This window comes from Coffea arabica, chromosome 3c (assembly GCF_036785885.1).
Source record: "Coffea arabica cultivar ET-39 chromosome 3c, Coffea Arabica ET-39 HiFi, whole genome shotgun sequence".
Classification (NCBI taxonomy): Eukaryota; Viridiplantae; Streptophyta; class Magnoliopsida; order Gentianales; family Rubiaceae; genus Coffea; species Coffea arabica.
This window is the reverse complement of record NC_092314.1, coordinates 6,845,006-6,871,123: the sequence shown is the minus strand read 5'-3', so window position 1 is coordinate 6,871,123 and position 26,118 is coordinate 6,845,006. Positions and strand designations below refer to the sequence as shown.

Sequence of the window (26,118 nt, the reverse complement as noted above, 5' to 3'; positions counted from 1 at the left end):
TTTTTTTTTTGTGAATTTTACATTTGAGGCCTAGCGTAAAAGAAGGGGGATGTTGGCTGTGTAGGAAAATTTTGTCAACAGAAAATAAGAACCACTGACAACACCAAAGCACAATTTTAGCAATTTGGTTTTCTAGGCCATCGAGCATTGCCTTTTTCTTTTTCTTTTTCATTTTTTTTTGGTAAACATCTTTTCTTGTTTTCGTGAAGCTAGGATCCTTTGATTTTTCATAACTTAATCTGGGATTGTGTTTCAGTTAAACCCAATAATGTCGTAAATTTTGTTCCAATATACATGGAGAAATCCATGCAGGTGCCTAATTGCCTCACATGCCTTTGATCATTTCATGGCACCTTCAAAAAAGCCATGTACGTAGATGTTTGAGTAGAGCTTAGAAGATCATATCATAATGGCGACTTCATCAGGCCCAAAAAAATCCTCGTCGGACGCTAGTCGGCCGCCGCAGGCCGTAAAATTTGCACGTAGGACGTCGAGTGGCCGTGTTGTGAGCCTGTCCCGGGACGATGAGATAAACATGGCAGAAGAATTTTCAGGTTCAAGTGACTTTATGAATTATACAGTACTCATGCCACCGACGCCGGACAACCAACCTGGAGGATCATCAAATGCCGGTGCCTCGGGCGACAAGCCTGACGGGCCTAGCCCCTATGGCACGGCGTCTAGGTTTCGCAATGAGTCACAACGGGTACGAATGAGCAGTATTGGGAGCGAGGACGAAGGGAATTATGGTGGAATTGGTGGCGGTGGTGTGGGGAATGCGAGTGGAAAGTTGGAGAGGAGGATGTCATTGATGAACTCTAGTAATAACAAATCAATGCTGTTGAGGAGCCAAACTGGTGACTTTGATCACAATCGCTGGTTGTTTGAAACAAAAGGAAAGTATGGGATAGGAAATGCTTTCTGGCAAGAGGATTCATATGATCAAGATACTGGTTTAGGCATGTCTGATTTTTTGGACAAGCCTTGGAAGCCGCTTACCAGAAAAATCAAGGTTCCTCCTGGGATTCTCAGTCCTTACAGGTGCACCCCTCTTCCTTTCTTCTACCCCTTTCTTCTGGAGAATTGATGGCTTGATTATGATGTTTAAAATGTTTTGTTTAAGTCTCGAGTCAAGAGTAGCTGCACTAAAATGGCAAGAAAAACTTCTTGTAATTTACTTTCTTCATTCTTTTCCTTTTCTTTTTTTATGAGGGGACACATGGAGGTTTTTTTTTTTTTTTAATTGCGTGGTAAATGGTTTCGGGTACAAATTGCAGGGCTGCCTTGTTATTTCAAGGTGTCCTTTTTGAACTAGTTATGCCATGAAATCATGGTTCAACCTGCCAGTAAATCATCCACAAAGGGATGAGACTTGGTAGTAAAATGAGCTGAAACTCACTGCAAGTCTTGATCAGATGAAAAATGACTTTGGCAAGTCTTTAACTCACCTAGTAAATTTTGCTCATGGTTGGGAATCATTATCGCCTTTACCTAATCGCTCCAAGGTATTGAAAAAGAGTGAAATAGTTTTGACACCTCCAAACCAGTAGAAATGAGCAAAGTTTCCATTATTGAAGAAAGCCCACGATGGTAAAGTCTGGAGTGAGATGGAACATACAATCTGGAAGGACTTAGATTCCAAAAGGGATTCAAGAATGGTCAGGTTTTAATGGGGATCATGACCCCAATTGCGATAATATAACAGCAAAAATAGCAGGTCTAGAGGGATTGAGAAACACTTCCTGGTAAAACAACTCGACAGCTGCTTTATAAAACAACTCGACAAAGAAAAAGCTGTTGGCTCAAGTCTAACCAAAATTTTGTAAATACAGGTTATTGATAGTGGTCCGTCTAATAACACTCTTCCTCTTCCTTGGATGGCGAGTACGAAATCCTAATCGAGAAGCAATGTGGCTATGGGGTATATCCATTGTATGTGAGATATGGTTTGCGTTCTCGTGGGTGCTTGATATACTTCCCAAGTTCAATCCTATCAACCGAACAGCTGACCTTGCAGCCCTAAAAGAGAAGTTTGAGTCATCTTCTCCCTCCAATCCCCATGGCCGATCTGACCTCCCTGGCATTGATGTGTTCATCTCAACAGCTGATCCCGAAAAAGAGCCTCCTCTGTTTACTGCAAATACCATCCTTTCCATCCTTGCAGTTGAATATCCTGTTGAGAAAGTCTCAATCTACATTTCAGATGACGGCGGTGCCATACTCACATTTGAGGCCATGGCTGAGACTGTCAACTTTGCTGAGGTCTGTATGAAATTGAGCATTGCATCTACTTGCTTTCTGGGATACATGAGCATGTAAGATTGCAGATACTATTGCCTAAAGCCTCTGATACACGTAGAGCCAAATATACTTATACGAAACATGCTAGATAAACATAATATTGTTGTCAATTTAAAGAAATGCATGATTTTCTTGTACTTATTTCCTTTGCATGCAGCATGTGCACAATACACAAGCACATATCCAAAAATATAGAGAACTTGCTAAAGGATGAAACATTTTTCTCTCTCATTCTCTTCATTCGAAGATTAATGAATCTAGTAATGAACATGCACTATGGATATGCATGTCCAGATACATTTTGTATCGTCCTGAAGAGTTTTTAAATTCGACAGGTTTGGGTACCGTTCTGCAGGAAGCACAATATTGAACCAAGGAATCCAGAGAGTTACTTCAGTCAGACAACTGATCCTACCAAAAACAAGAAGCGCCCTGATTTTGTCAAGGACCGCCGGTGGATCAAGAGGGAGTACGATGAATTCAAGGTCAGGATCAATGGTCTGCCTGAAGTTATACGGAAAAGGTGTGAATTGTACAATTCAAAGGAGAAGAAGCTAAATGCAGAGACAAATGGTGCTACAGATAAGGCCAATGTTGCCAAGGCCACATGGATGGCAGATGGAACTCATTGGCCAGGAACATGGCTCACACCAATAGCCGATCACTCAAAAGGTGATCATGCCGGAATTCTGCAGGTGGCCATGTAAAACTTTTCTACGTAGTTATCTTACAGTAAATCAACCATAGAACACATTTTGCACGTTCAGTTTCAATACATCTATTGATAAGCAAATAGAGAGACAGAAAGTGTACAAAAGAGATTAAAGAGGAAGTTTCATATGCAATCAAACTGTTTTCAATTAGAATGCAGAGACGGCAATATGTCACACATGACATGAAGTTCTAACCATTTCGGTGGTTTCTTTGTTCTCAAACTCCGGATTTGATAGCTATCTTTTATTCTAAGAGGAACTCCTGATCTATACACTGCCTATTAAAGTCAAGTCACGTATAATTCACATAATCTTCCTTCCTACAGATAATGAGCAAGGTGCCAGAACATGATCCTGTAATGGGTCATCCAGATGAAAAGAGGTTGGACTTTAGTGGTGTTGATATACGACTTCCCATGTTTGCCTATGTCTCTCGAGAGAAACGACCAGGCTATGATCATAATAAGAAGGCTGGAGCCATGAATGCCTTGGTCAGAGCTTCTGCAATTCTTTCCAATGGACCATTTATTCTTAACTTGGACTGTGACCATTACATCTATAACTCTATGGCAATGAGGGAAGGCATATGCTACATGATGGACCGTGGTGGTGACCGTGTCTGCTATGTACAGTTCCCACAAAGATTTGAAGGAATTGATCCCTCAGATAGATACGCAAATCACAACACTGTCTTTTTTGATGGTAAGATTATTTCAACTAACTTTCCACTGGATGAGTTTGTAAGGACATAACTAGAGTTCATTTTAGCTCAAACACGTTTTCTATCCTGATACTCTTCCAGTATAACCGTCTAGTATCCCTTCCATGTCCTTTCGAGTTAAGCATTCAATCCAAGTTAACAAAAACTGCATAAAACATCTGTAGGTTTACAATTCTGTCTTGAGACTTGCGTGAAACCTGAACTAGACCAAGAAAATGCATATCAATTAACACTAAACAAACTTGATGGCAAATACACATCAAAAGTAACAAGTACTATCTTTATGCAATAAAGTTCTGTAACTGTATGCATTTGGATTCAGTTCCTCTAAGTCAAAAACTAAGAAAATAGAAAAACAATATGGCTTTTGTAGTCAATCTATGATTTGTAAGTATATTAAATCAGCTTTATGTGCTTAAGATACCTGTGATGCATGCAATGGTTTTCTTCCAACAAGTGTTACCTTACGATGAATCCAAAGATAAAGAGGCATTTCTCCAAAAGATAAAATTATGTCCCCCATAAGAAAGCTTTAACGTAAGAAGGCAGAGATCCAGCTCATAATTCTATTATGATGATGAACTTCTTGATAAAAAAGGAAAGGCATGAGAGTTAAAACCTCATAGATGAATTGAAAAGCAACACAGAAATAACCATGATAAGAACCAACCAGTAGAAGCTTTATCCCAGTGGAGGCTTCATTTTTCATGATGTCTTAAACTCGTAAAATTCTATATAAGCAAACAAAATATCAAAAACTGTAACTCTGCATGCATCAGGGAACATGCGGGCATTGGATGGTCTTCAAGGTCCAGTGTATGTTGGAACTGGTTGCATGTTTCGTCGGTATGCACTCTATGGATTCCACCCACCACGGGCAAATGAATACTCGGGCGTGTTTGGACAAAACAAGGCTCCATCTAAAAAGGTTAGGTCACAAGCTGAGGAGGATGAGTCGCAGCCCCTGACAGCACATCCTGACTTGGCCGTGCCAGAGAAGTTTGGGAATTCCACTCTGTTTGTTGACTCTATAGCAGTGGCTGAGTATCAAGGAAGACCACTTGCTGATCACATTTCTGTAAAGAACGGACGGCCTCCAGGTGCACTGATCATTGCACGTCCCCCTCTTGATGCTCCGACTGTAGCTGAGGCTATTGCCGTTATCTCTTGTTGGTAATCATATACTCAGTTTTGCCTGTTAGACTATCATTTTTAACAACACTTAGCAGCCTCTATTTACTCTTGCTGCATATAGATTCTTACTCGTGGACAATGGACAATTAGCAAATATAACTTTTTCTTCAGCAGATCAAAGCGCATAAAAAAGAACTAGTTTCAAGTGCATATGTACACTGTATGTGAATGCAGGTATGAGGACAAGACAGAGTGGGGAGACAGAGTAGGGTGGATCTATGGATCAGTGACAGAAGATGTGGTCACAGGTTATCGTATGCATAATCGTGGATGGAGGTCTGTCTATTGTATCACAAAAAGAGACGCTTTTCGTGGCACTGCACCTATCAATCTCACAGATCGTCTACATCAGGTACTTCGATGGGCAACAGGTTCAGTTGAAATCTTCTTCTCCAGGAACAATCCCGCTCTAGCAAGTCCGCGCCTCAAATTCCTCCAACGTGTGGCATACTTCAATGTTGGAGTCTACCCTTTTACCTCCATATTCCTTGTGGTCTACTGTTTCCTCCCAGCTTTGTCCCTCTTCAGTGGGCAATTCATTGTTCAAAGCCTAAATATTGCATTCCTCTGCTACCTCCTTGTCATCACTGTCACACTCACTCTCATTTCACTCCTTGAAGTGAAGTGGTCAGGTATTGGCCTCGAGGAGTTGTGGCGTAATGAGCAATTCTGGGCCATTGGTGGTACTAGTGCGCACCTTGCAGCGGTGCTACAGGGACTCCTCAAGGCAATTGCTGGTGTTGAAATTTCATTCAAATTGACAGCAAAAGCTACTGCAGAAGATGAAGATGACATCTATGCCGATCTGTATGTTGTCAAGTGGACAAGTCTATTTATAATGCCCCTAACAATCATAGTGGTCAATCTGATTGCTCTAGTACTTGGAATTTCAAGAACAGTTTATAGTGTAATTCCACAGTGGGGTAAGCTGTTTGGTGGAGCTTTCTTCAGCTTCTGGGTGTTGGCCCACATGTATCCTTTTGCCAAAGGATTGATGGGAAGAAGAGGAAGATTGCCCACCATAGTTTATGTCTGGACAGGACTTCTTTCCATCACTATCTCATTGCTTTGGATTACCATCAGTCCTCCTCAGGGTGCTACTGCAAGTGGCCCTAGAGATCTGAACCTTGATTTCTTTTGACCTAAAGGTTATGATCTGTTCTAGCGCTTTATTATATCCCCTTTAACCTAAGCAAATTTCACTTATCTTGCTCTCTGGTTCGTTGATCTCTGCTGCAATGCCTCCAGTCTCCTCTTAAAGATTTTTGTAACCCTAACCGGTCCAGTTGTAAGGCGTACATATCTTAGAGAAATTCTGTCTTCTTAATTGTGCAGTGTGCCCTGATTTTTCTTTCTTTTGTTGTTTTTAGTTGGACCACTTCTAGATGGTATTAATCAAGTATTAGTTCTCTTCAGAGGGTTATACAAGCATCCTAGATGCATATAGCCTGTTGCTTCGTCATCTTAACTAGCTTGACAAGTGCTATGCACATCGGACGGTATTTTATGAATCTAATCAAATTAAGACTTCAACATTAAATTACTTTTCACTGCACTATTAAAAATTTTATTCCCAGGTTAGATATATGCAATTATTTGAATTTCTGTCTGTGGAAGGTTTCCATGTCAATTGAGGTATTCTTTGCTCCTAGATTTGCAATAAAACCTTACATTATGACGGTAATTGGTGATATAAACAGGAAATTTACATGTTAAAGTTGTAAGACAGATATCACAGATACCATAAGCAGAGCTATAAATTGCTCAGCACTTAAAATTACAGAGTACCCCAGCGTCAAAGTAACTAAACAGCCTGGTCAAAATCACAACTGTGGTCTCCATAAATGAAGAAGCCGCAAAATTTTACCTGCTTACTTTAGATTTAAGGCAGTACACGCTCCCAGGAAATGCTTTCCATTACAGAAAAAAATCACGAATTCGAACTGGTCTCTTTACTGCATTTGTGAAACCCTGCACAATCTCACAGTAGTTATGATAATGTACTTCAATTTTCCCATTAGAATGGCTCTTAAGTCATAATTTATTAAACTTGTACCCTTAGATTTTGTGAGAAGGAAAATCTTAAGACCCTTTTCTTACACAGTTCAAATTCCAAGTGAAGTACAGACAGACACTTCCTTGAAGTGAAGCTTGGGATATGCCTTTATGGAGTTTAATTAACTAACAAAAGCATCATGGCACCAGTTGAAGATACTCGTCGGTCAAAACTACCATTTTTGCCTAAAAATTCTGGGACGTTATACTTTTGAACTATTAGTGAAATTATTTTGGAAGCTTATAGTGGCAGAAACATGTTCGCAGATGAATAGCAAACCAAAATGCACTAGGAAAGATATAAAATCTTGTCCTTGCCAGCATAGAATGACAACATCATGAATGGATGGCTCAGGCATGGGTAGAGACTAGAGACAGAATCATAATGATCTGGCACAACTCTATGATCCCTTTGTAAAACACCATAATGGATCAAAACCTTCTAAATAATTTCTATCCTTCCAAGTCCCTCCACCCAGCTCTTTCTCTGTTTATCCAACGTTTGGCCAACCAAAAATGCTTGATAGAGTTGTCAGTTGCACTTGCTAGGTTCTCAGGATAGTAGCTAGTTTTTCCAAATAAGCTGATGCATTAACATGGAACCTATAAATCCCATTACTTTCAATGTTTGGGAGAATTATGTATTACCATATATTAAGCGCAATTTTGTCATAGGAGTCATCCTGAAATTTTCCTGGGGGACTACTCAGTCCAATGAAATTTGGGATTCAAATTCAAATAAACAGTGAAAACCGCATTTTCGAGGATTGAAGGAAATTAAAGTTCGCGGGGTGCAGATTGACTTCATAGTCAGATATATTAAATCCAAAAGTATCACATGTTGTTTCCTGGGCCCAAACACTTTATGCCAATAACTCTATAAATTCAAGTGTTTTCATCATCAAAACAGATGCCTGTCCAACTCTGAAACAATAGGAGTCTTCCATTGAATTAATAAGTTTTCGCTAGCATTTCATAAACAACTAAGCAAGTTCTCAATTTATGATGAATTGAGCTTTCATATAATTCGCAAGCAGTATTCAAGACAGAACTAGCATTAGAAACAAGTGAAATGATTGTGGACCTATACAGATAATGTGCTGAAGAACAAGAGCAACGACAGCAACAATAACGTACAAAAAGTTACATACCTCATTAAATTTGAATAATAGAGGACGTAAATCTCTCTCTGCTGTTTCTGACGCTTGCACATTTTGATTGACATTTTCAGAACCATCACTTTTGACCTTTCTAAACCTGATTTAACACAAAATCTATCAGCAGAATTGGAATGTGTTAAATTAAAAGCTCTGAACAGTATTCAAGACGGAACAAGGGGAAAAGGCAAAAGTGACTTCTGATACTTTCAAAACACTGAAATAGCATCTATAGCTTTCAAGGTAATGCCGAAATTTCAATCTCAAAATTTTTGGCGCTCTAAACCTCTTAGACTTGCATAATTTTCTACTGTTCAAATTAGTAATTTTTTCACGCTTTTAAATAACAAATTCAACATCTATACTTTTCAGTTGTAACCAGTTCAACTACACAGAATACAAGACAATTCACTCTTCTCTATTTTTTTTATTAACTAAGTCTAAATCACTCACTGCATTCAGAATCAAATCATAAAAGTCTAGGCACAGACTGAATGAACAAGAATATACCTGTCAAAGAAGTTAGAGGAGCTCAACAACTTCCTCGTCTTTTCAGGTAATCTTACTTTTCCACTTGCTGTTTCCAATGTACTGGCTTCTTTAGTTAATGGTTGCACCATTGACAGTCCATTCTGTACTTGCAGTGATATATTTTTAGCACTTGTCTGCTTCTTGACTGTTGCAATTCCCATGCAAGACCTAGGAGATTGTGAACTTAGATTCTCTTTCCCTGCCAAGGCACAGTTTTCTTGATTGGAAGCATCCAATGGGTCCAAACATCTGGTAGTGCAGCCTTGCAAAATCTTATGCTTTTCCACCTGGAAATTTCACATTGTGTCTGTTACTACCAATAGTAAGGCATAAATTATTCAAGGCACAGAGATATAGGGGAAAATCTTGTTTCACACTCGACAAAAATGAAGAATGACGTGCAAATTTGGATACAGACATGATTTGTCTTGTCCTGAGGACACACAATATATTTCTAGAAAAATAAGCAAAATTCAGAACTATCGAAGCAGATTATAAGAACATTTCTTAAAATGGAGCAAGAACGTAATATCATGCCCAAGGAAAATACTTCAATTATTCAGTGAAGAGAGACTGAAAAATAACAATATCAAGTGACCTAATCAGATAATTAGGCATCTTAGGTGTGCAAATATTTTGAGAAGTCACAGGTTACTTTCATCATACAGTCAAGTGCTTCTAATCTAAGAAATAATTCGTCAATTCTTTACATCATGGAAAACAATATAGCCACAGTAATTACCATTCAGAAGCAAACCACATTAATAGCACATCTTAACTTTACAAATTGGAAAAACAAGCATACAGGTACCTGAAAAAACTTGGATAAGCCAGTAAAATTGCATTAACTTTTCATTGCCCAGGTATTGAATAAACGGTCCCAAGATTGTCAGTAATTATTTATTTCAATTTATTCAGAAGAAAGAGATACAACACCCCCCCCTTCCCCCAAAAGAGCAAGGATAAAAAGGGCAAGAAAAGGTCCTCTTGTACTCACAGAATGTGTAATTAGACTTGACCAACACCAAGTAACTTTAGTCCCCAGAAGTGTCCAGAATAAATCAATCAAACCTAAGCTACCAAACCAGTCATTTTCAATTTCAGGCCCATCAAGTTCGAATTACAGGTAGTTTGACAAACAGCCATGTGGCTGAAATTTTCTACTTCTTGGTATATTGTATAGCTTCACGAGTAGAAAGGTCCACATAAATAAAGCCATGACAACTCAGAAATGGTGTACTAGCCATGCAAAATAAGTAAAATAGAAGTAATTTACATAACTTCTTATATCGAAGCTGGGCTAGGTTATTATTTGGGTAACACCAAAGAGTTATTTATGATATTGAGCAACAAGAAACCAACACAGAACAACTTATAGATGATGCGTCGTGACAATATAAACACATTACTTACCTCATGTACCAACAATTGCTTCACAGCTGAGGCCAGAACAAAATGACAAGAACTGTATCCCTGTTTAAGGAATGAATGAATTGCAGATATTTGTTAATAAGTCAACAGCAAGAAAACTTCTTTACAACTTAGGATGCTGCAAATAAAAAACACTGGGAAAAAAATTCATATCAGGTGAAGGAAACAAAACTAACCTTGAATTTTATGAAGTCCTCAATGGGAGGATCAAATGATAGCAATGACCCCTCCAAAACATCTTCGTGTCTTGGGCCACCAAATAAAGGACCAGATTGTAAGTTCTTGTAGTTTAAAGCATAGGAGACCATTGTATTTACTAATTGAGCCAAATCAGCTTTTTCTTTCTCCGATTGTAGATGCAACGCCACCTACAATAGAAACCACACCTTAAGCTTCTTACCTAATGGTACTCATTGCCCTAGGTAAAAACTGTTGGATGGCCGGTCTTAATTGGAGCTGTTTCCTCTATAGGCAATGTGGTTAAAACTAACTAAAGATGACAGTACTTTACACCTTTATCTTGCTAGAAGAAAGCACTAAGAACAGGAATCCCATATCAAGCTGAAAAAATGGCATTGTGTGCAGCATGCAACTAGGAAATAAGTGTGTAAACATTACCGGCTTCAAGGTTGGAGGAGACAGAATATGTAAGAATGGAGAAATTAACTCTTCTGCAAATGACTTAGTTGACAAATGCCTTGAGATGTGTGGTGATATTTTGATTTGCCAGGAGCGGAGTATATCCATCTTTTCCAATGACACAGTCCGGTACCTATATGTTCAAATTTCAAAAATAGCAGTAAAAACTCCAAAGCTTGATAACAATCTGACACAATCAGATATAATGCTAAATTCTTTTGCCACATTCTTTGAGATGAAAGTGAAGTACCTTTGAAAAGATTTTGGCCATTCAATATTTAGCCTATCAACTTGAGCTATCAGGCCATGTATGATCATTGCAACTTGGGGCTGATAAACTACAAGATTCAAGGAATAAAGGGAGCTTCACCTCCATACCGATTTACACTTAAATGATTCCAAGTTGTAGAATTCTCTTACCTTGAAGTGACATCTGTTGTGTGCGCATAATGTACTTGTTTATTATATCAGAAACCTCAAGATTATCCAGGCATTTGACCTTTGATACAAATATCAAATGGTGAATGGTCAGATCCAAATTTGGAAGCAGATAGTCAAGAATATATAGTGATGGTATAATACTTACAGTCTTTTGCATTACAGGGTCATAATAGTGGAGTCGTAAGATGTTTTCATGGATCCCATCATAGATTAAATCATAGTCCCCACTGCAAATCATTGAACTTAAATGCATCACTCAGAAAATGGCTATAAAGCTACCAATTGTAATGTAGTTACCTACCGATTAGATATCAAAGAGAGAAGAAACTCAAGCTCATTTGTCATGTTATTCAAGATGTTCATACATTGTCTTTCCCGTTTGACTCTTCGTTTTTGGAATACCTGTATTTAGGAAGTAAGATGAGTCAGACAGGAAGCACAACATAACAAGTGATGTGAACTTCAATCTGAAGATGTTATGAAATGAACATAAGGTGAAGAAAACTTAGAGAGAGAGTAACAGCCACTAATTATTTAACCTCTTTCCATATATCTAAAGCACTTTTTGATGCATCCTTTCGGCCAACCACTTGTGAACTGATCTCCAACTGGGAGCCAAGAGGAAATATCAAACATTGAGCTAACAACAGGGAAAAATATAACTCAGCTAATGCTAAACTCTTAAAAAACAAAAGTTAAGAGGTTTTAAGTTGATAGATAGGAAAACCTCATAACCTACCAGACCCTACAAGAGAATGTTAATTTGCAGAACCATCTTTTATTTGGAATTATTGGCAAACTACTGCTGAGAAAGTTCATTGTAAAAAGCCAGCTCAAAATTCCATCGTTTGTCAAAACAAATAGATATGATTAAGCTTTCAAATGTTGAGTTATCATATATATGCACACATTATGTTCATGGAGAATCACTTCTGAAAAACTCTCTAATAGAATGAGAGCTTTTAAAGATGAATTTGCAATACCAGACTAATGGCAGTTGAGAGACTCGTAGAACTACGGCTATACAATGTTGGCCAAATCCAGGAGCGCATGTGGAATATCGTGTAATAGGCAATTTTCAAGAAGGAAAGTTCACAAAACCACACCGCAAATGCTTCATGTTACAACATCAGCTACAAATGCATCACATTTTGGGATTCAAGGCAGTTTCTCCACATACTAACTAAATCACTATAGATGGCAAAGCCTAAATGTACAATTCAAGATGGGTTAGGAAAATTCAGCACAGACCTATAAATTCACAATAAAACAAGTTCTAAGCACCAATTATTAAGGTAAAAGATGTAGTAAAATGTTCTTAAATAGCTAAAAGGCAGGACAAACTCTGATCTCATATCAAATATTGCCCAGAACCAGCTGAATGGAGAGGGATAAGGTTTTTGGTGAGAAGAATTTGAGTTGGATTAGTAATACTTATAAGTTCACAACTATAAGAACCTGGTCTATATGCAGCTTGCTCTGATGGTAAGCTGCAATTTCAGACCAGGCTTCAATAGAGTCTAAAGGGAAGTCAGTATTACTCAGGTTTAACGATTTTATTGTCCAAACAGTAAATAGCTTTTTAATGATCTATAAAGGAACTGTCAATATTACATATTCAACATAATGAAGGATAAGTACACCAGCAAGAGCTAACCTCAAGTAACATTAAATCGCATCACAGAAATCACAATGCATGAAATCTTGACGAGAGAGATTACCTCAGAGATACTGTACACGCACAGTTGATATAATTGTGGCAACTAGCCCAAGTTCCTCTGTTCAGTTTGGCATTTCCACTAGAATAATGATGATAAAAGCGAAAAACAATTAACAACTTACCATATTGAGTGCCTCCTTCTTCTTGTTGAGAAACTGAAGAGTGTTCAAGCAGGACCTTATGTCACATTCTTTTTGGAAGGCAGGGGGAGAAAAAGCAGTGATTAATATGAAATAAAAATTAATTGCGCAAAATGAATGGAACTAAATAACATGATATGACTTCATTTCGACTTATAATGTGTAACTGAGAAAACTCAAAAATATCTCTTTCGACATATTGTTGAGGATAACTATACCTTCACAAACTTTTCAACTGTGTAATTCCTATTTTGTGACAAATAATTCCAACGAAATCCTAGACTTCTTAACATTTTTCCTATTTGACCAAATCTCAGATCACACTACTTGTTTTTAATTGTCCATACTGAGTTCATCCGAGGACCAAGTACTTGATAGTTAACTTACTTCTTGTCCTTTTCAACTATCAATCATAGGCACAAAAGTTTCTCGTAATGTATGCTGCATACGCAATTAATTTGAATAGCCAGGCAATCTATTATCACTAAACCAGTAAATGATGCAATTAGAGAACTTTGTGTTTATCATTATTTCATCAATGTTGCCCAGCTTTGTAAAGAACTATGTATTTGGTGAATATAATCTTTTTCCAGGTTATTAACAATTGCTTCAATATCGAAAAAAGAAAATGGATGTGAAAACTGGAGAAAGAAGCAGCTGTTTTAAAAGTGTATGGGATGCCTTACCATAAACATTCAGACTCTATGATTCTAATTTTTATGGTAAGGCATCCTATACACTTTTAAAACAGCTGCTTCTTTCTCCAGTTTTCACACATTCCTAAAGAAGCTTGATAAGGCATCATCATCTATTAAGTTCAAAACAAAACTTGTTTAAATTTCCTGACAATGATGACACAGTTATAAACTACGTCCAGACCATTTTATGAAAACTTACCACATATAAAGTCAAATAAATATCCTATCCCATTTAATCAGAAGCTTCAAGAACATTTTCGATTTCAGAAATATGCAATGCCTGTAAGCTAAAGCCCAAGATACTTGCACATAAAACACGAGGTGATAAAGATTTACCATCTTATGATAATTAAAGATCTATTCCATCAACTGCATTTTGGTTCAAGCCAAACAAACAAACCTGACCACCTCCCCAGTTCCCTCTACTTATGGTATATGATTTTGCATCGGATGCCTTAACAAGACACGTCAAAGAAAGGTGTTAACAGGTATCAAATTACATCACAGCTTTGTCAACTTGATCTAAATTTTCTGTTATACTTTATCAACTCATAGTCTCTATCAATTTTTGCATTTACAACTAATGGCAGCTATGGTAAATTCTATATAACTGTGGTATAAACAATGAAACTCAAAGCTCTGCTTTAGTGAATGGGACACACCAGTATATTCTGCCAGTGCTGTTAGAGAAATGGAATTTGTCTTCACCCCTTCCTTGTTGCATATATACTTGAGCCTACAATTATTTCAGCCAGTGGCGGCAGCAGGTAAGAAAAATGAAAATTGGCAACTCAATTATGGTTACTCAATTGGTCAAACATAGAGATTAACAGATGGAACTTCAGAACTCAAACCAAAACCGCAAACTAGAGAAGATCATTCAGGTCAATGATGCGAAGCTTATCTCATGACATGCACATACATGCGTCGATGTGTTTGTGCATACAAAACAAAGTTCCTAAAGGAAATGATTGGGGGTGATCTCCAACATTTAAGATGACGTTTGTAGTTTCAAAACAATATAACAGAAGGGAAACTAATAGAAGTATGACTAAAGCAAAAAGAAATTAAAAAGGTTAAAGGTAAGAAAAGAAAGCCTTCTTGTATGATTACCACCAGTTTAAATTAGAAAAACCATGCAATTCTCTATTCCATATCAATGAACACATAAAATTTCAGCCAAATTCATGTGAATTTTGGTTTGGTCCATCTAGATGCTTTTAACAGTTGCTTATTTATTGTTTTCACAGAGAAATTTCTCTGCAAATACTTAGGTAAAATAGTGATTGTACAACAATTCTATCTATCAGCTAATTTCTGAATACATTTTTAAATAGAGACTTTCCTTACAGTAATTCTCCCCGTTAATCAACATGGGGTCCAAATTAAACTTCTAAAACAAGCTGGTTGAAAGAGCCATAAATAGCACCACAATTCAAGGATAATGCCAGAAAAAATAGAGAATAGCGTCAGTTAGCACAAGAAGATGACTCCAGTTAACCTATCATTCAGCAGCATCATGAAAAAATGACCTGTTTACAACACGGTTCACAGTTGGCTGCACAAATGATTGAACCCTGCAATGAAAATTGAAAAAGAATTGAAGAACAGAAAGATCATTAGAATTGTAATCAAAGATGTTAGTTAACTCTAAAAATATCACTCTCTAGAACTTTTTGAATGTGACAAAAGGCCTTTCCAATATCAGCTAAAATCCATGATTGACCTAAGCAAGGTATAATTATTGGAAGCCAGTTCTTTGTTTTTTGCTTCTGTTCAAATTCTCATTGGAGCTAGTCAGCTAAATTTTGCATTTGGAGAAACTATATGCACGAGAGTGTTTCAGCCATATTAACATTAGTATTTTGCATGAGTAAACATTGTCCAGGAATATCTGACTAAGTAATAAGCAGCTCATGTCCTCGAAACAACACTAATAAAATAAGCGGTCATGGGCTTTAACCAAAAAAAAAAAAAAAAGGGTTTGCGGAATGAAATTTAACAAAGGGGCAAGTACTATCTAGAATGTACCTTTATAATTTTGTAGTCAAGTGAAGATAATATGCTACCTACTGAGGTTGTCTATTAATTAGGAAGGTTCGATTAAATAATGTTGCTTAGCCTTGAAGAGATAAAGTATTCAGACAACCCATATTGCTCCTTTAATACATTCGAGTTGAACCATGAAGTATTGGAGCGTGTTATTTCTTTAAACCTGGAGACAGAATGTTCTCTCCTTTTTTAGTACTGAAACAATATTAGGATATTTTCATATAAAACATTTTCTCTTGCACCAAAAGTTAGCAAACAAGTGTAAGTTTCATGCAGCAACTCTTCAAAAAGAAATCATAATATTCATGGGGTTTGGAAACAAGCAAAAGGTTATATAGAAAATCTTTCCATATGTTTACACCACAACTGTTTTACTAGTGTTCATCACTATATTCTGCCAAGTCTTGGTGACCTTCCAGTTATTGTGCTGCTATTCATACAAACCTTCTTATAGTCAAAAAGAGCATATCTATCACATGAAGTAACAAGAATTTGAAATATATTCTATTTAGAGTTCTGAAAATAAAAAATATAAAGATGAAAAACATAGCAACACTAAAATGTATCTTACTCACTTAGAAATTCAAAAAATTAAAAGTAAAGAGTAAAAACTCACCTCCCAAGTTTAACAGATCTAAAGAACTAGCAAAATATTTGAAAACTAAGTAACAAGTTGATAAAAATTTAAGAATCAAACACCTTGATTAGCCGTGGTTAATTAGATAAGATTGTGGCACTAAAAGGCAAGTGAATCCAGCAAATACCAAAGAGAAAAGCTTGAAGAAAAATGGCTTTTATTAATTCTTAGATCTAAGGGACACAGGAAGGCTCTACTGACAAGTTTTTGAATCTTATCATACTTATAACTAATTCATTTCAAGATAAGACGTAATATAAATAAGATTGCAGTATTTTAGTCATGTTGCAAGTGAATCATCTTATCCCCCATTGCTTTCAAAGTCAAAGTTTTACCATGGGTAATACGATGGATGTAAGGATGACTTGATCAAAGCATATTAGGAGAATTTTGGATGAAAATTTTTGAGAATTGAAATAATCCACTAATTTCAGCATAAGTTCAATCAAAACCATGTAATTTCATTGATGAAGCGTCAAGATACTTACTTTGCCACCTGACGCAGTGGCCTTAAGACAGGTGCATATAAATCATTACAGATACAAATCACCTGCATATTGGTACTAACAATATCAGTATGAAGAGACTAATTTAACTTAGAACTCAAGGTCAGGATAAGCTTACAGGTCTTAACAAGGATGTGTTTTTCTGCTTCTTGGAAGATCTCGGTCCAGAATGTTCCTCTTGACCTCTAATTTCTTTTCCACTATCAGATTTTCTTTCAGCAGAAACCTTCAGGAACAAGATTTGAACAGTGTTAGTTAAAAAGAATATACAGCTTAAGCATGAATAGTTGGTATACAAAATCACATATTACTGAATGTGAACAATCATCTCTGAGTGCCATTTAGAGGCATTAACTACTCTCCAGTTAAACTATTAAACTACATTTTGAAAAATTTGACAGAGTAAATCAGATAAATATCCTTAGCCCCTCACTAGTGCAACCTCTTAATTTACCAAATTCTGATTACCTATCCATATAACAATGTCAAAAGAATTGCCACCTTTTTGCAAGTATGAATTAGCAATAGCAATGGATCCAAAAATTGGCATTGTGTATGATGCACCTGAGATATAACAGGTAAACTAACTGCAGTCCAGGAGATGCATCCTTTAGATATTTTGTATATGCTATTTCTCAAAATATTAGCATGTTACACTTGTGATGTTTCTTATAGTGGTAAAAGAATGGCATAAGAAAGTGTAGAAATAGAGTATCCAAAATGACCCTTAAAAAAAAACAGGATGGGATCTGTGTCGTGGTATATTTCTTTCCCACTTCACATCCTCCAATATTTGTCTTTATTATCTGCGTTGGATTAGACTGTCTGAAGGCAAGAAGTTAAAAATATTTCCATCCCAAAACTGTACGGAAACTCATACAGGCCTACAGTGAATGCTGAAGTTCAAAAGAAGTGACAAAATAGGCTAAAATTTTCTGCAATTTCTGCATAAGATATGTGAGCACTTAGAATACTCCAAATGGCTAGTCTCAGATAGGCACAGAATATTTTTTCAGATTCTGGCTGAGAGTAACCAAGCACAGAAAAAGTCTAGAATAACTGAATAAAATTTGAAAAAATAAGGATTTACAGAGCAAAACACAGTCTTGGATTCATATAACTGGAATAAGAAATAACCAACAGAATTATGGTTCAGAGTGGTGAACAACTCCATCAGTCCGAGGCTCCAAGCAGACATCCTGGAACGACCTAGCAAACTTAAAACCTATACAGTTCGGTCTGAGCAAGATTGACTATTCTGTCAAGTCTCAACATGCATTATACTAAGCATAGTTTGCAACTTAAGAAGCTACAATATGTGACTTATCCAAATATGCAGATCACATTCAAATCACAAATCTGCTAAACCTCCACAACTTTGAAATAAGTTAATTGATCTGAGCTTGATAACAAGATAATTGCAAAATGGCTGTTAAAAAAATATCCATAAGGCTTCTATCATCAATTATCCAAAATGATTGTCTCTACAAATTAACGAAGATTACAAAGTAAATTGCTAATTTGGCTGGCAAGTGAATGACTGATTAAGCATGCAGTCCCTTGCAAATAAATGACAGGTTTAACAACATAAAGAAGATATTAGGATTATGAAAGTTACCATCTTTAGAATGACATCAACAGCACCCTTGCCCTCACCAAGAGCACCATCAATTTCATCAATAATCTGAAAAGTTCATATACCCTGTTAGACAATGTGGAAGGAAACACTGGAAAAATAAGTATACTCTACTCAGAAATCTCAGAAATAAGTTGTGAACACCAAAAACTAACCAAACATTTTGGCTTGGAATCAGAAACTACAGAGTTCATCTGAACCACATCAAGGATTTTGGTTTCAATTGTTGACGCCGACCGATCATCACTAGCATTAATCTGTAGTGAAAAGCATTCTCTAGTGAATGAAAAATTATCACTCAAGAAGTTTTGCACGAGGAATAATACAAGAGTCTCTGAAGATTATAAACTGTGATTTTAGGTAGTTCCTAATCAAAGTTAGGAAGTCTCATTACAGATAAAGCACCAGGATAGATTAATAAATAAAAGGTAAAGCAGATGCTAGTGGCCAACAAAACATTCAGTATTTTGTAACACGTGCCAATGAAAATTGAAAGTGCTATTGCAGCACTAATTTTCCATTGCTCTCTGTCTTCCTTTCTGGAATATGAGCAGAAGATCCCTTTGAAATGTGTACCTCTTCAGTTAAACCTCCATTTATGTTTCAAGATATCCAATAATAAAGAACAGCCAGAGAAACCATAAAAGTTCTGAAGAACACATAACATAACCTCAAAAAGGACTCCTGAAACACATTAATCCCCATAGTTAGCACCAATGGAATCTCAATTAGAGGAGCTTAAGAATATATTGTACAGTGATTATCAGTTCAAAGCAAATTAGTTATTGTACCATGAAGCACAATGTATGCTTGTTGACCACACCTAGCATCCCAAAATCAGGAAATGTAATAGTTTCAACAGCATAAAAGAAATGTCAACCTCTTTAGATCTAGAGAATTCGAGTTTGTCTGTGTTGATTATCAAAATAAGCAATAGAAGTCAGAGATATCATATCATTGATGTTAACAAATTGAGTGGAAAAAGTTGCAAACCTCCACCACGCGGTACCCACAATGTCTAGCAGCTACATGCGCCAATGTTGTTTTCCCCAAGCCAGGAGGACCACAGAGCAAAAGAATCTGATAAAATCAGAATGTTCAGCTATAAGTATCAACATGAAACATAAAACAGGAATAATATGAATAAAGAAACATAAGGACATGCAACCAAAATATAGATATTGAAAAGCAGTTTAAGAATTTGCCCAACTGGGGAATAGATGGCGAAAAGCAGTTTGTATGAGGTATAACTGACCTAGAGGCAGTTGGATGGTACATCAAAAGATTTTCACTATTGTGCTCTATGAAAAATGAGCAAGCAAAATAAAAATAACATTGTATAGATCAATTGAGGCCATCTAAATACAGGAGATGAAACCAACTGAAGTCAAATCAGAAGAATAGACCACCATACTACACAAGCCCTCCAGCTTCTGGTATGGAGCGTTTTCAAAGACAAAGAAGAATTTATGCACAACATGATCCCATATCAAGATTAATAAAAAAAATTCTAATTTTTTTTACTAGTAAAAGGAAAGAAAAACAATCCATCTTTTTGATGTGTGGTTTGACTTGGATTGGGAACATTGTATTCATTGGAAATGAGATCACAAACCATCGAAGACAACATGAACCTTAGCTTCTTAAAAGAAAGTAATTCCTGGAACACAGCTAAGAACAATGTATATTTCAAACCTAATTTAACCAGACCATTGGATTGAGAAGGCAAGGATTAAGGGAAAAAATGAAATAAAAAAAAAAAAAAAGAAAGGATCCCAACTCCATTTGGCTTCCCGAGTTGATTAGCCTCTCTAAGAATATGTTGAGATGAGAATGATCCTCCTGAAGCTATAAATATGCACTTTCAGTTTAGTACCCTTTCCTACACAAATTACTCGCATTTAATAGCTTATGACGATTGGGAGAAACTCCTAAATCACTCATCATTTGCTCTGGACTAATACTCAGGTAAGCTTCTATCAATTGGTCAGGCCAATACTCAACCAACACAATTACCTTATATAGGCTAATCTTATTCTTCAAATTAAGTTTGAGTTCATTCACATTATACCCGTCAGAGCCACATTCTTATACAGCGCAGTGATGACAGTTGCATGTTGTAATATGATGCAAATAAAGATATTATGCATTAAAACACACCTTTTGTTCTGGATGACCAACTGTTTTCTGCTTCTTCTCCCACATTTCTTGAATATCATTTGATTGATTTTTTTCTTGATTCTGATAATTATGAGTTCTGAAATTTTCTTTGCTCAATTTGGTTTCTCGATTACTTCCAAAAGAGTTCCTAGCATGAAACTTCGAGTGTTTGACAGCAGAGGAATGTCGTTTCAGAGCAGACAAAGTATCATCTGCTGTACTCTTAATTTCAGATCCGAACACACTTGAATCCCATTGTTTCAACCAGAGGAGTACCTGCAGCAGGGTAACATTTGAGACCAAGACCAATAGGGTACAGTATCCAAATTACCCTTGGCTTATATGAACAATCTAGATAATAACTCACAAAGTAACCAGATAACGCTCCATTACCATAATGAAAATTATTGGCAAAAGTGAACAAAAAACCAACAGATGCTTTATACCTCACGATTTGTGTGTTCATCACTGAGAAGCTCCATAAAAGTATTTGGGGCATATTTGTCCACCCAAAGCTGCTCTGGATCAACTGGTGCTGGTGACAAATTGACATCATTTTCAACTTCAACACTAGCTTGCAAAGCCTGCAAAGACATCACATAAATGAACTATGAGCTTCCATACAACGCAAAAGATCGCCTAATGAAATTCTCAAATGGGGGAGGGGGTGAAGAAACAGGAGTCCAAAAGTGAATAAAAATCACAAGCAACATCAACCACATTTTCTCTGATGGAGAGAAAAAGAACAAACCTACCATGTGAGGAGGTTGCCAATACAAGCTTAGGGCTAGTCAATGAAAGAGGACATTTTTGTGTATCAACATCATGACCTCTTAGGTCCTACTAGACCAAAATTCCCATAAGGGCAAAGCGTGCCCTTACGTTGTGAGCAAATAAAGCCTAAGCAAAACAGGATCACAGAAACGAAACTTCTATAAAAAGGTGTAACTGATACATGGAATTTCATCTTCATCTTCACATTCAGATATAATGAATAAGAATGCAAAGGAAAGTGGCAAACTCAATACACAAGCATTACTTTTCCTTTTTCACTTCTTCAGTACAGTAGAGATCAGGGGAGAGAGAGAGAGAGGAGAATGCAACTTAGGCTAAATGAAACACTTACTTTCAGCATTATCTGAAGAAAGTGAAAATATGTTATACTCCTTCCTATGCCTAACATTTTCCTCTTTCATCAAATTCGTGGAATAATAAAATTGTTGAGACACTCTACAATCCTTGAAAATGTCTAAGAACATGAGACCAAGTAGGAAAGATACCTTTGAGAATTCACCTTGCTCCACTCTCTGCATTAAAACTCTAATAGGTTCCCGCGAGAGACCTGAAAAGGTGCTAGGATTGTTTTCTATTGTTCTTCCAGCAAAAATTACCGACAAATGGCAGTTGAATGAAGTCATAGTGAGTATGGCAGAAAAGATAAACACGGCATTAACGATGAAATCCAGTACAATGTTTCTGCAGAACAGAAATTATGACAACAATCTTGTACAAACCAACCAAAAGCAGCAAATGAAAGACAATGCAGTGCAAATAACCATGTTTAAAGCCGCAACTTTCCTTATAAAGATATCCAAGAAGCAAATTCCCATATCCCAGTATTTGAAGCGACACAAGGACTCATTTGCTTAAATATGTAGACACTGTAATACTACAAGAAATTGCAGGAATCTGTAAAACTGAATGACCCATATCCACTAATCCCTGTACAGATACTATACCCCATCAAGATGGTGTATATAATGTCTAGATTAGTAACTTACAAAGAAAATGTCATTAAAGATTCCGACTCTAGAAGAAGCTTGCTACATTTTGTGAACTATTATGTCTAACATAATGCTATTCCCTATGACGCTGATGTTTCCATACTCCAGATCTGTATCAGGTATATGCTCGAAATCATAGAGTTGATACAAATGGTGTAAATAACTGCAATTCTGCCTAATTGCTCCTTAAAATCTTTGGGCGCATTCACTAAAAGGCTATTCTATTCAATAAGGTACAAACATGAACCAAGTTGCAGATAGGACCACCTTTTTCCTCTATTTTATAGTGTCACAGAAAGTAAGATGCTGCTTTAGAAGGCTCGATGACCATTTGTATGTAATACTACACCATCTCAAAGTAGAAAGTTCTCAGGCGTAGCCTACGAGAAAAACTATTGTTCTACCCAAAAAAGTACTCATGTTTAATGATTGATGCAAAATTGGACATAAAACAAATTCAAATATAATAACCACTCATTTTATTTCTGGACTTCACTAAATTTCAATCCTTTGATTATTTCTCTTCAACAAATAGAGAGGTGAAAAAGCTGATAGTTCCAGCCCATTAATTTTCTTTCTGGAAACATCATCCTGCACATGGCCAACTAACGATTCGAAAAAAGTATCAAGTTTTACCTTTGGCTCACTAACAAGCGACAATTTTGACCTTCAGACTTTCTGTGTTTTACTGAAATAAATCTCATTTTCAATTTCTCTTTTGTCTCAACAAACTCAATCCAGCATTTTGCTGCTTACTGAATACCAAAACTATTCATGTTGTAACACAAATGAAACAAACAGAAATTTCCATCAGCAAAGCATCAGCCATATCTCATTGAACCAACTCATTAGCAACCAACTAGATCCTGCATTCATGTGCATCCAGTTTTCTATCTCTAGCAACTTTATTCAGAGCAGAATAAAGGAGGATCCATAATTGTTAAGGATTCATTAGTTTTCGCAACGTATTTACCCCACCTTAGAAGACATATTTTCATAACAAAACATTCCAAGAAAAATACCTCATGATCCTGAATTTCTCCAAACAGAAACTCTCAAAGACATCAATATCAATTGTCATATTTTTCAATTCACTTTCTTGGTAGTTTTTGCATTGATTTCTCAACAGAAAGACAGATAAAGCTACATGTAAACAAAAAGAAGCAAACTTTCTTGCTTAAATAACTAGAAACAGATTTTAAAAAGAAGAAGAAGAAGAACTGACCATTATGATCGCCCCTCATATCTAACTTCTTCACTCTGTCCTCACATTCGACCCCACAAATCTTTGCATAAACCCTCTCCCCATCCAACCCCGTAATCGGGAGGTAATCCCCGTCTATCTCCGTCGCATACCTGGACAAAACCCGCTCCTCCACCTCCTCTGACTCCGACATTGCCAAGCCAGCATCCACATTTCCAGCCACCGGCCGCGGGGGATGGTACCTAAGCCAATCCTCATCCTCCTCATCGTCCGCATTATCAACTCTACTCCGCTTCTCCTCTGGGTCACCAGTCGGACGCCCATCTCCACGGTCAATCAAATCCGGGCTCAAATCAGGTCGGAATCTTTTCTTGAGGTTGGTTTGGGTTTTGATTGGGGAGGGTTTTGGTGGGAGAGATAAAGTGGGTTTAAAAGAAGGGATTTTGGGTTCAGGTGAATCCCGTAGTGGCTCGAGCTCGGATGGTGGAGATGGAGGTTCTGGAGGGAAATCAAGGTCGAAATCGACGTCGTCTTGGAAGTTAGAGTTGTTGGCTTCAAGCCATTCTAGCTCTTGTAGGTCTGGAAAATCCATATCCATGGCTCTTTTCCTTGGGTTTAGTGTGTGTTAGTGTGTGTTTTGGTGGAGGGGAGAGTGTAGGCGGAATAAAGGAAAGGGGATCTTTTTGGCGCGAAAGAAAAAAGGAAATTGCACTCGTAGTCCCTCACATATTGCGGGTGATAAATTTTAGTCTTTCATAATCAAATGGTGATTTTTAACCCATAAAAAAGGGATAATTTCAGAAATGTCCCCTGAGGTTTGTAACAATTTCATTGAGCTCCATTGAGGTTTTTAATATTACACTTACCTCCCTTGATGATAGAGAGTGACTATAATAACCTTCATAATTTTTTCAAAGACAAGCCATTGATAAAAAAGATTAAAAAAAAAAAGAAAACAATTCTTTTTTACCAGGGTACATATTGTGACCAAACTGTTTCACCCATGACCATTAAATTGCAACCTTCTATCACTCAAAAAAGGAAGAATTTTGGTCATTGAGGGGCTTGACTAGTTGAGTGGGAAAAAGGCAAGGATTGTGAGTTTTATGACTGACGGTTTGGTGGGCAATATAAGAAAATAAACCTATAGAATGGTAAAGATTATAAAGGTAAGAATTATGATGGTGGATTTTGGCATCTAAAATAAAGAGTTTGTTCGGAAAAAGAAGAAGTAATAAGAGTTTGAAAATTTAGATGGATGTAGAAAACCATGGGATGGAAAATATCAGGACATTGGCTAAGTAATAAAACTCATAATTTTGTAGCATACAAGTGTATTCTTGATTTTTAAAAAATTTTAATGAGTATTCATATTTTGAAAATTAGATGAGGGCAATTTTAGGCGTTCATATGCGTTTTTGGTCTTTTATCATCAAGGTGAAACCCAAACTTATGTTCTAAGGGAGGTAGGTGTAATTTTCAAAATGTGAGGAGAGCTGTCTTAAATTGCCAAAAACCTCAAGGGAGGTTTCTGAAATTATCCCCGAAAATGCTTAGTTTTTTTGTCTGTGATTATATGTTTTTTGTCAAATTTTAGTTACGATCAGTTACCGATAGATCATGCCGTCAATATTTAAACGCTAAATCTAGCGACACATTTAATGTTGACCCAATATCTCATTTAGTTCGCTATTTCCTCTAACTCCTCTTCACCCAAAATTTAGTTTCACAAATTCAAAAATGCATACGTCCCTTTCCCTCTTCCATTGCCTATGCCTGCCCCTTCTCACTCCTCCACCTCCACCATTTTCCTTTCTTCTTCCCTCAGTCCCTTCTTTTGCCATATTCTCCCTCACTCTCTTTCCCTGTCACCATTCATCCTGCCGTCTTGTTTTCTTTCCTATTCATCCTCCAAAGAAAGGAAGAGGTGATAGTGGTGGAAAAAAGGAAAGGGATTGAGACCAAAAAGGAGAATGGGGAAAATAGGGTAGCAATGTGAGTGTTGCTGTTGGTGGTGGCGGTGGATTGGGGAATGATGGGAGAGAGTGGTGGTGGAAGAGACAAATGAGTGTATGTGTTATTGAGTTTGCGAAATTAGAGTTCGGGTAGAGAGGCATTGGGACAAATAATTGATTAAGTCAGAAATTTGGTATTAAGTTGGTTGTCAGATTTGCTTATTAAATATTGACACATATTCCAATCAAAATTTGATCGAAAACGTGATTGAGGACCATATATAAAATTTGTTATTGCATGGGGACTAAATTTTGTTATTGCATAGGGACCAAAATTTAATTTTGATTCCTTGAGAGTAAAATTTAATATTAGTAATATGTAATTTGTAAGGGCCATGGTCACCATCAAGCACTTAAGTTTTGGTGGTGCAGGAGATCAATCA

At 36.8% G+C, this 26,118-nt stretch overlaps 2 protein-coding genes across 8 annotated transcripts; one reads left to right on the top strand and one right to left on the bottom strand.

The window, feature by feature from the left end:
- On the top strand, nt 1-6,104 carry LOC113736293 (cellulose synthase-like protein D1). Its single transcript, XM_027263194.2, has 6 exons — nt 1-1,041; nt 1,833-2,262; nt 2,637-2,996; nt 3,341-3,716; nt 4,515-4,908; nt 5,104-6,104. Exons 1-6 carry the CDS (start codon nt 410-412, stop codon nt 6,068-6,070), a joined length of 3,159 nt encoding a protein of 1,052 aa, XP_027118995.2. The 5' UTR covers nt 1-409; the 3' UTR covers nt 6,071-6,104.
- Nucleotides 4,344-24,361, bottom strand: LOC113735474 (uncharacterized). 7 transcript variants are annotated; one of them, XR_011841530.1, is made up of 24 exons: nt 23,742-24,361; nt 22,013-22,074; nt 21,179-21,316; nt 20,733-21,008; nt 19,566-19,652; nt 18,728-18,829; nt 18,555-18,620; nt 17,055-17,162; nt 16,919-16,980; nt 15,274-15,318; nt 14,404-14,477; nt 13,026-13,093; nt 11,723-11,791; nt 11,485-11,585; nt 11,329-11,410; nt 11,163-11,241; nt 10,993-11,080; nt 10,722-10,875; nt 10,280-10,471; nt 10,086-10,145; nt 8,652-8,959; nt 8,136-8,241; nt 6,797-6,900; nt 4,344-5,734 (listed from the first exon to the last, which is right to left on the bottom strand). XR_011841530.1 is itself a non-coding variant. In XM_072082113.1 (24 exons), exons 1-23 carry the CDS (start codon nt 24,316-24,318, stop codon nt 6,847-6,849), a joined length of 2,958 nt encoding a protein of 985 aa, XP_071938214.1. In that variant the 5' UTR covers nt 24,319-24,361; the 3' UTR covers nt 4,344-5,734; nt 6,805-6,846. The 7 variants fall into 7 exon arrangements, 4 of the variants coding, with proteins under 4 accessions (XP_071938214.1, XP_071938215.1, XP_071938213.1 ...); XR_011841531.1 differs by having other exon boundaries at nt 4,344-4,938; XR_011841532.1 differs by having other exon boundaries at nt 4,344-4,930.
- Nucleotides 24,362-26,118: the final 1,757 nt, after the last annotated feature.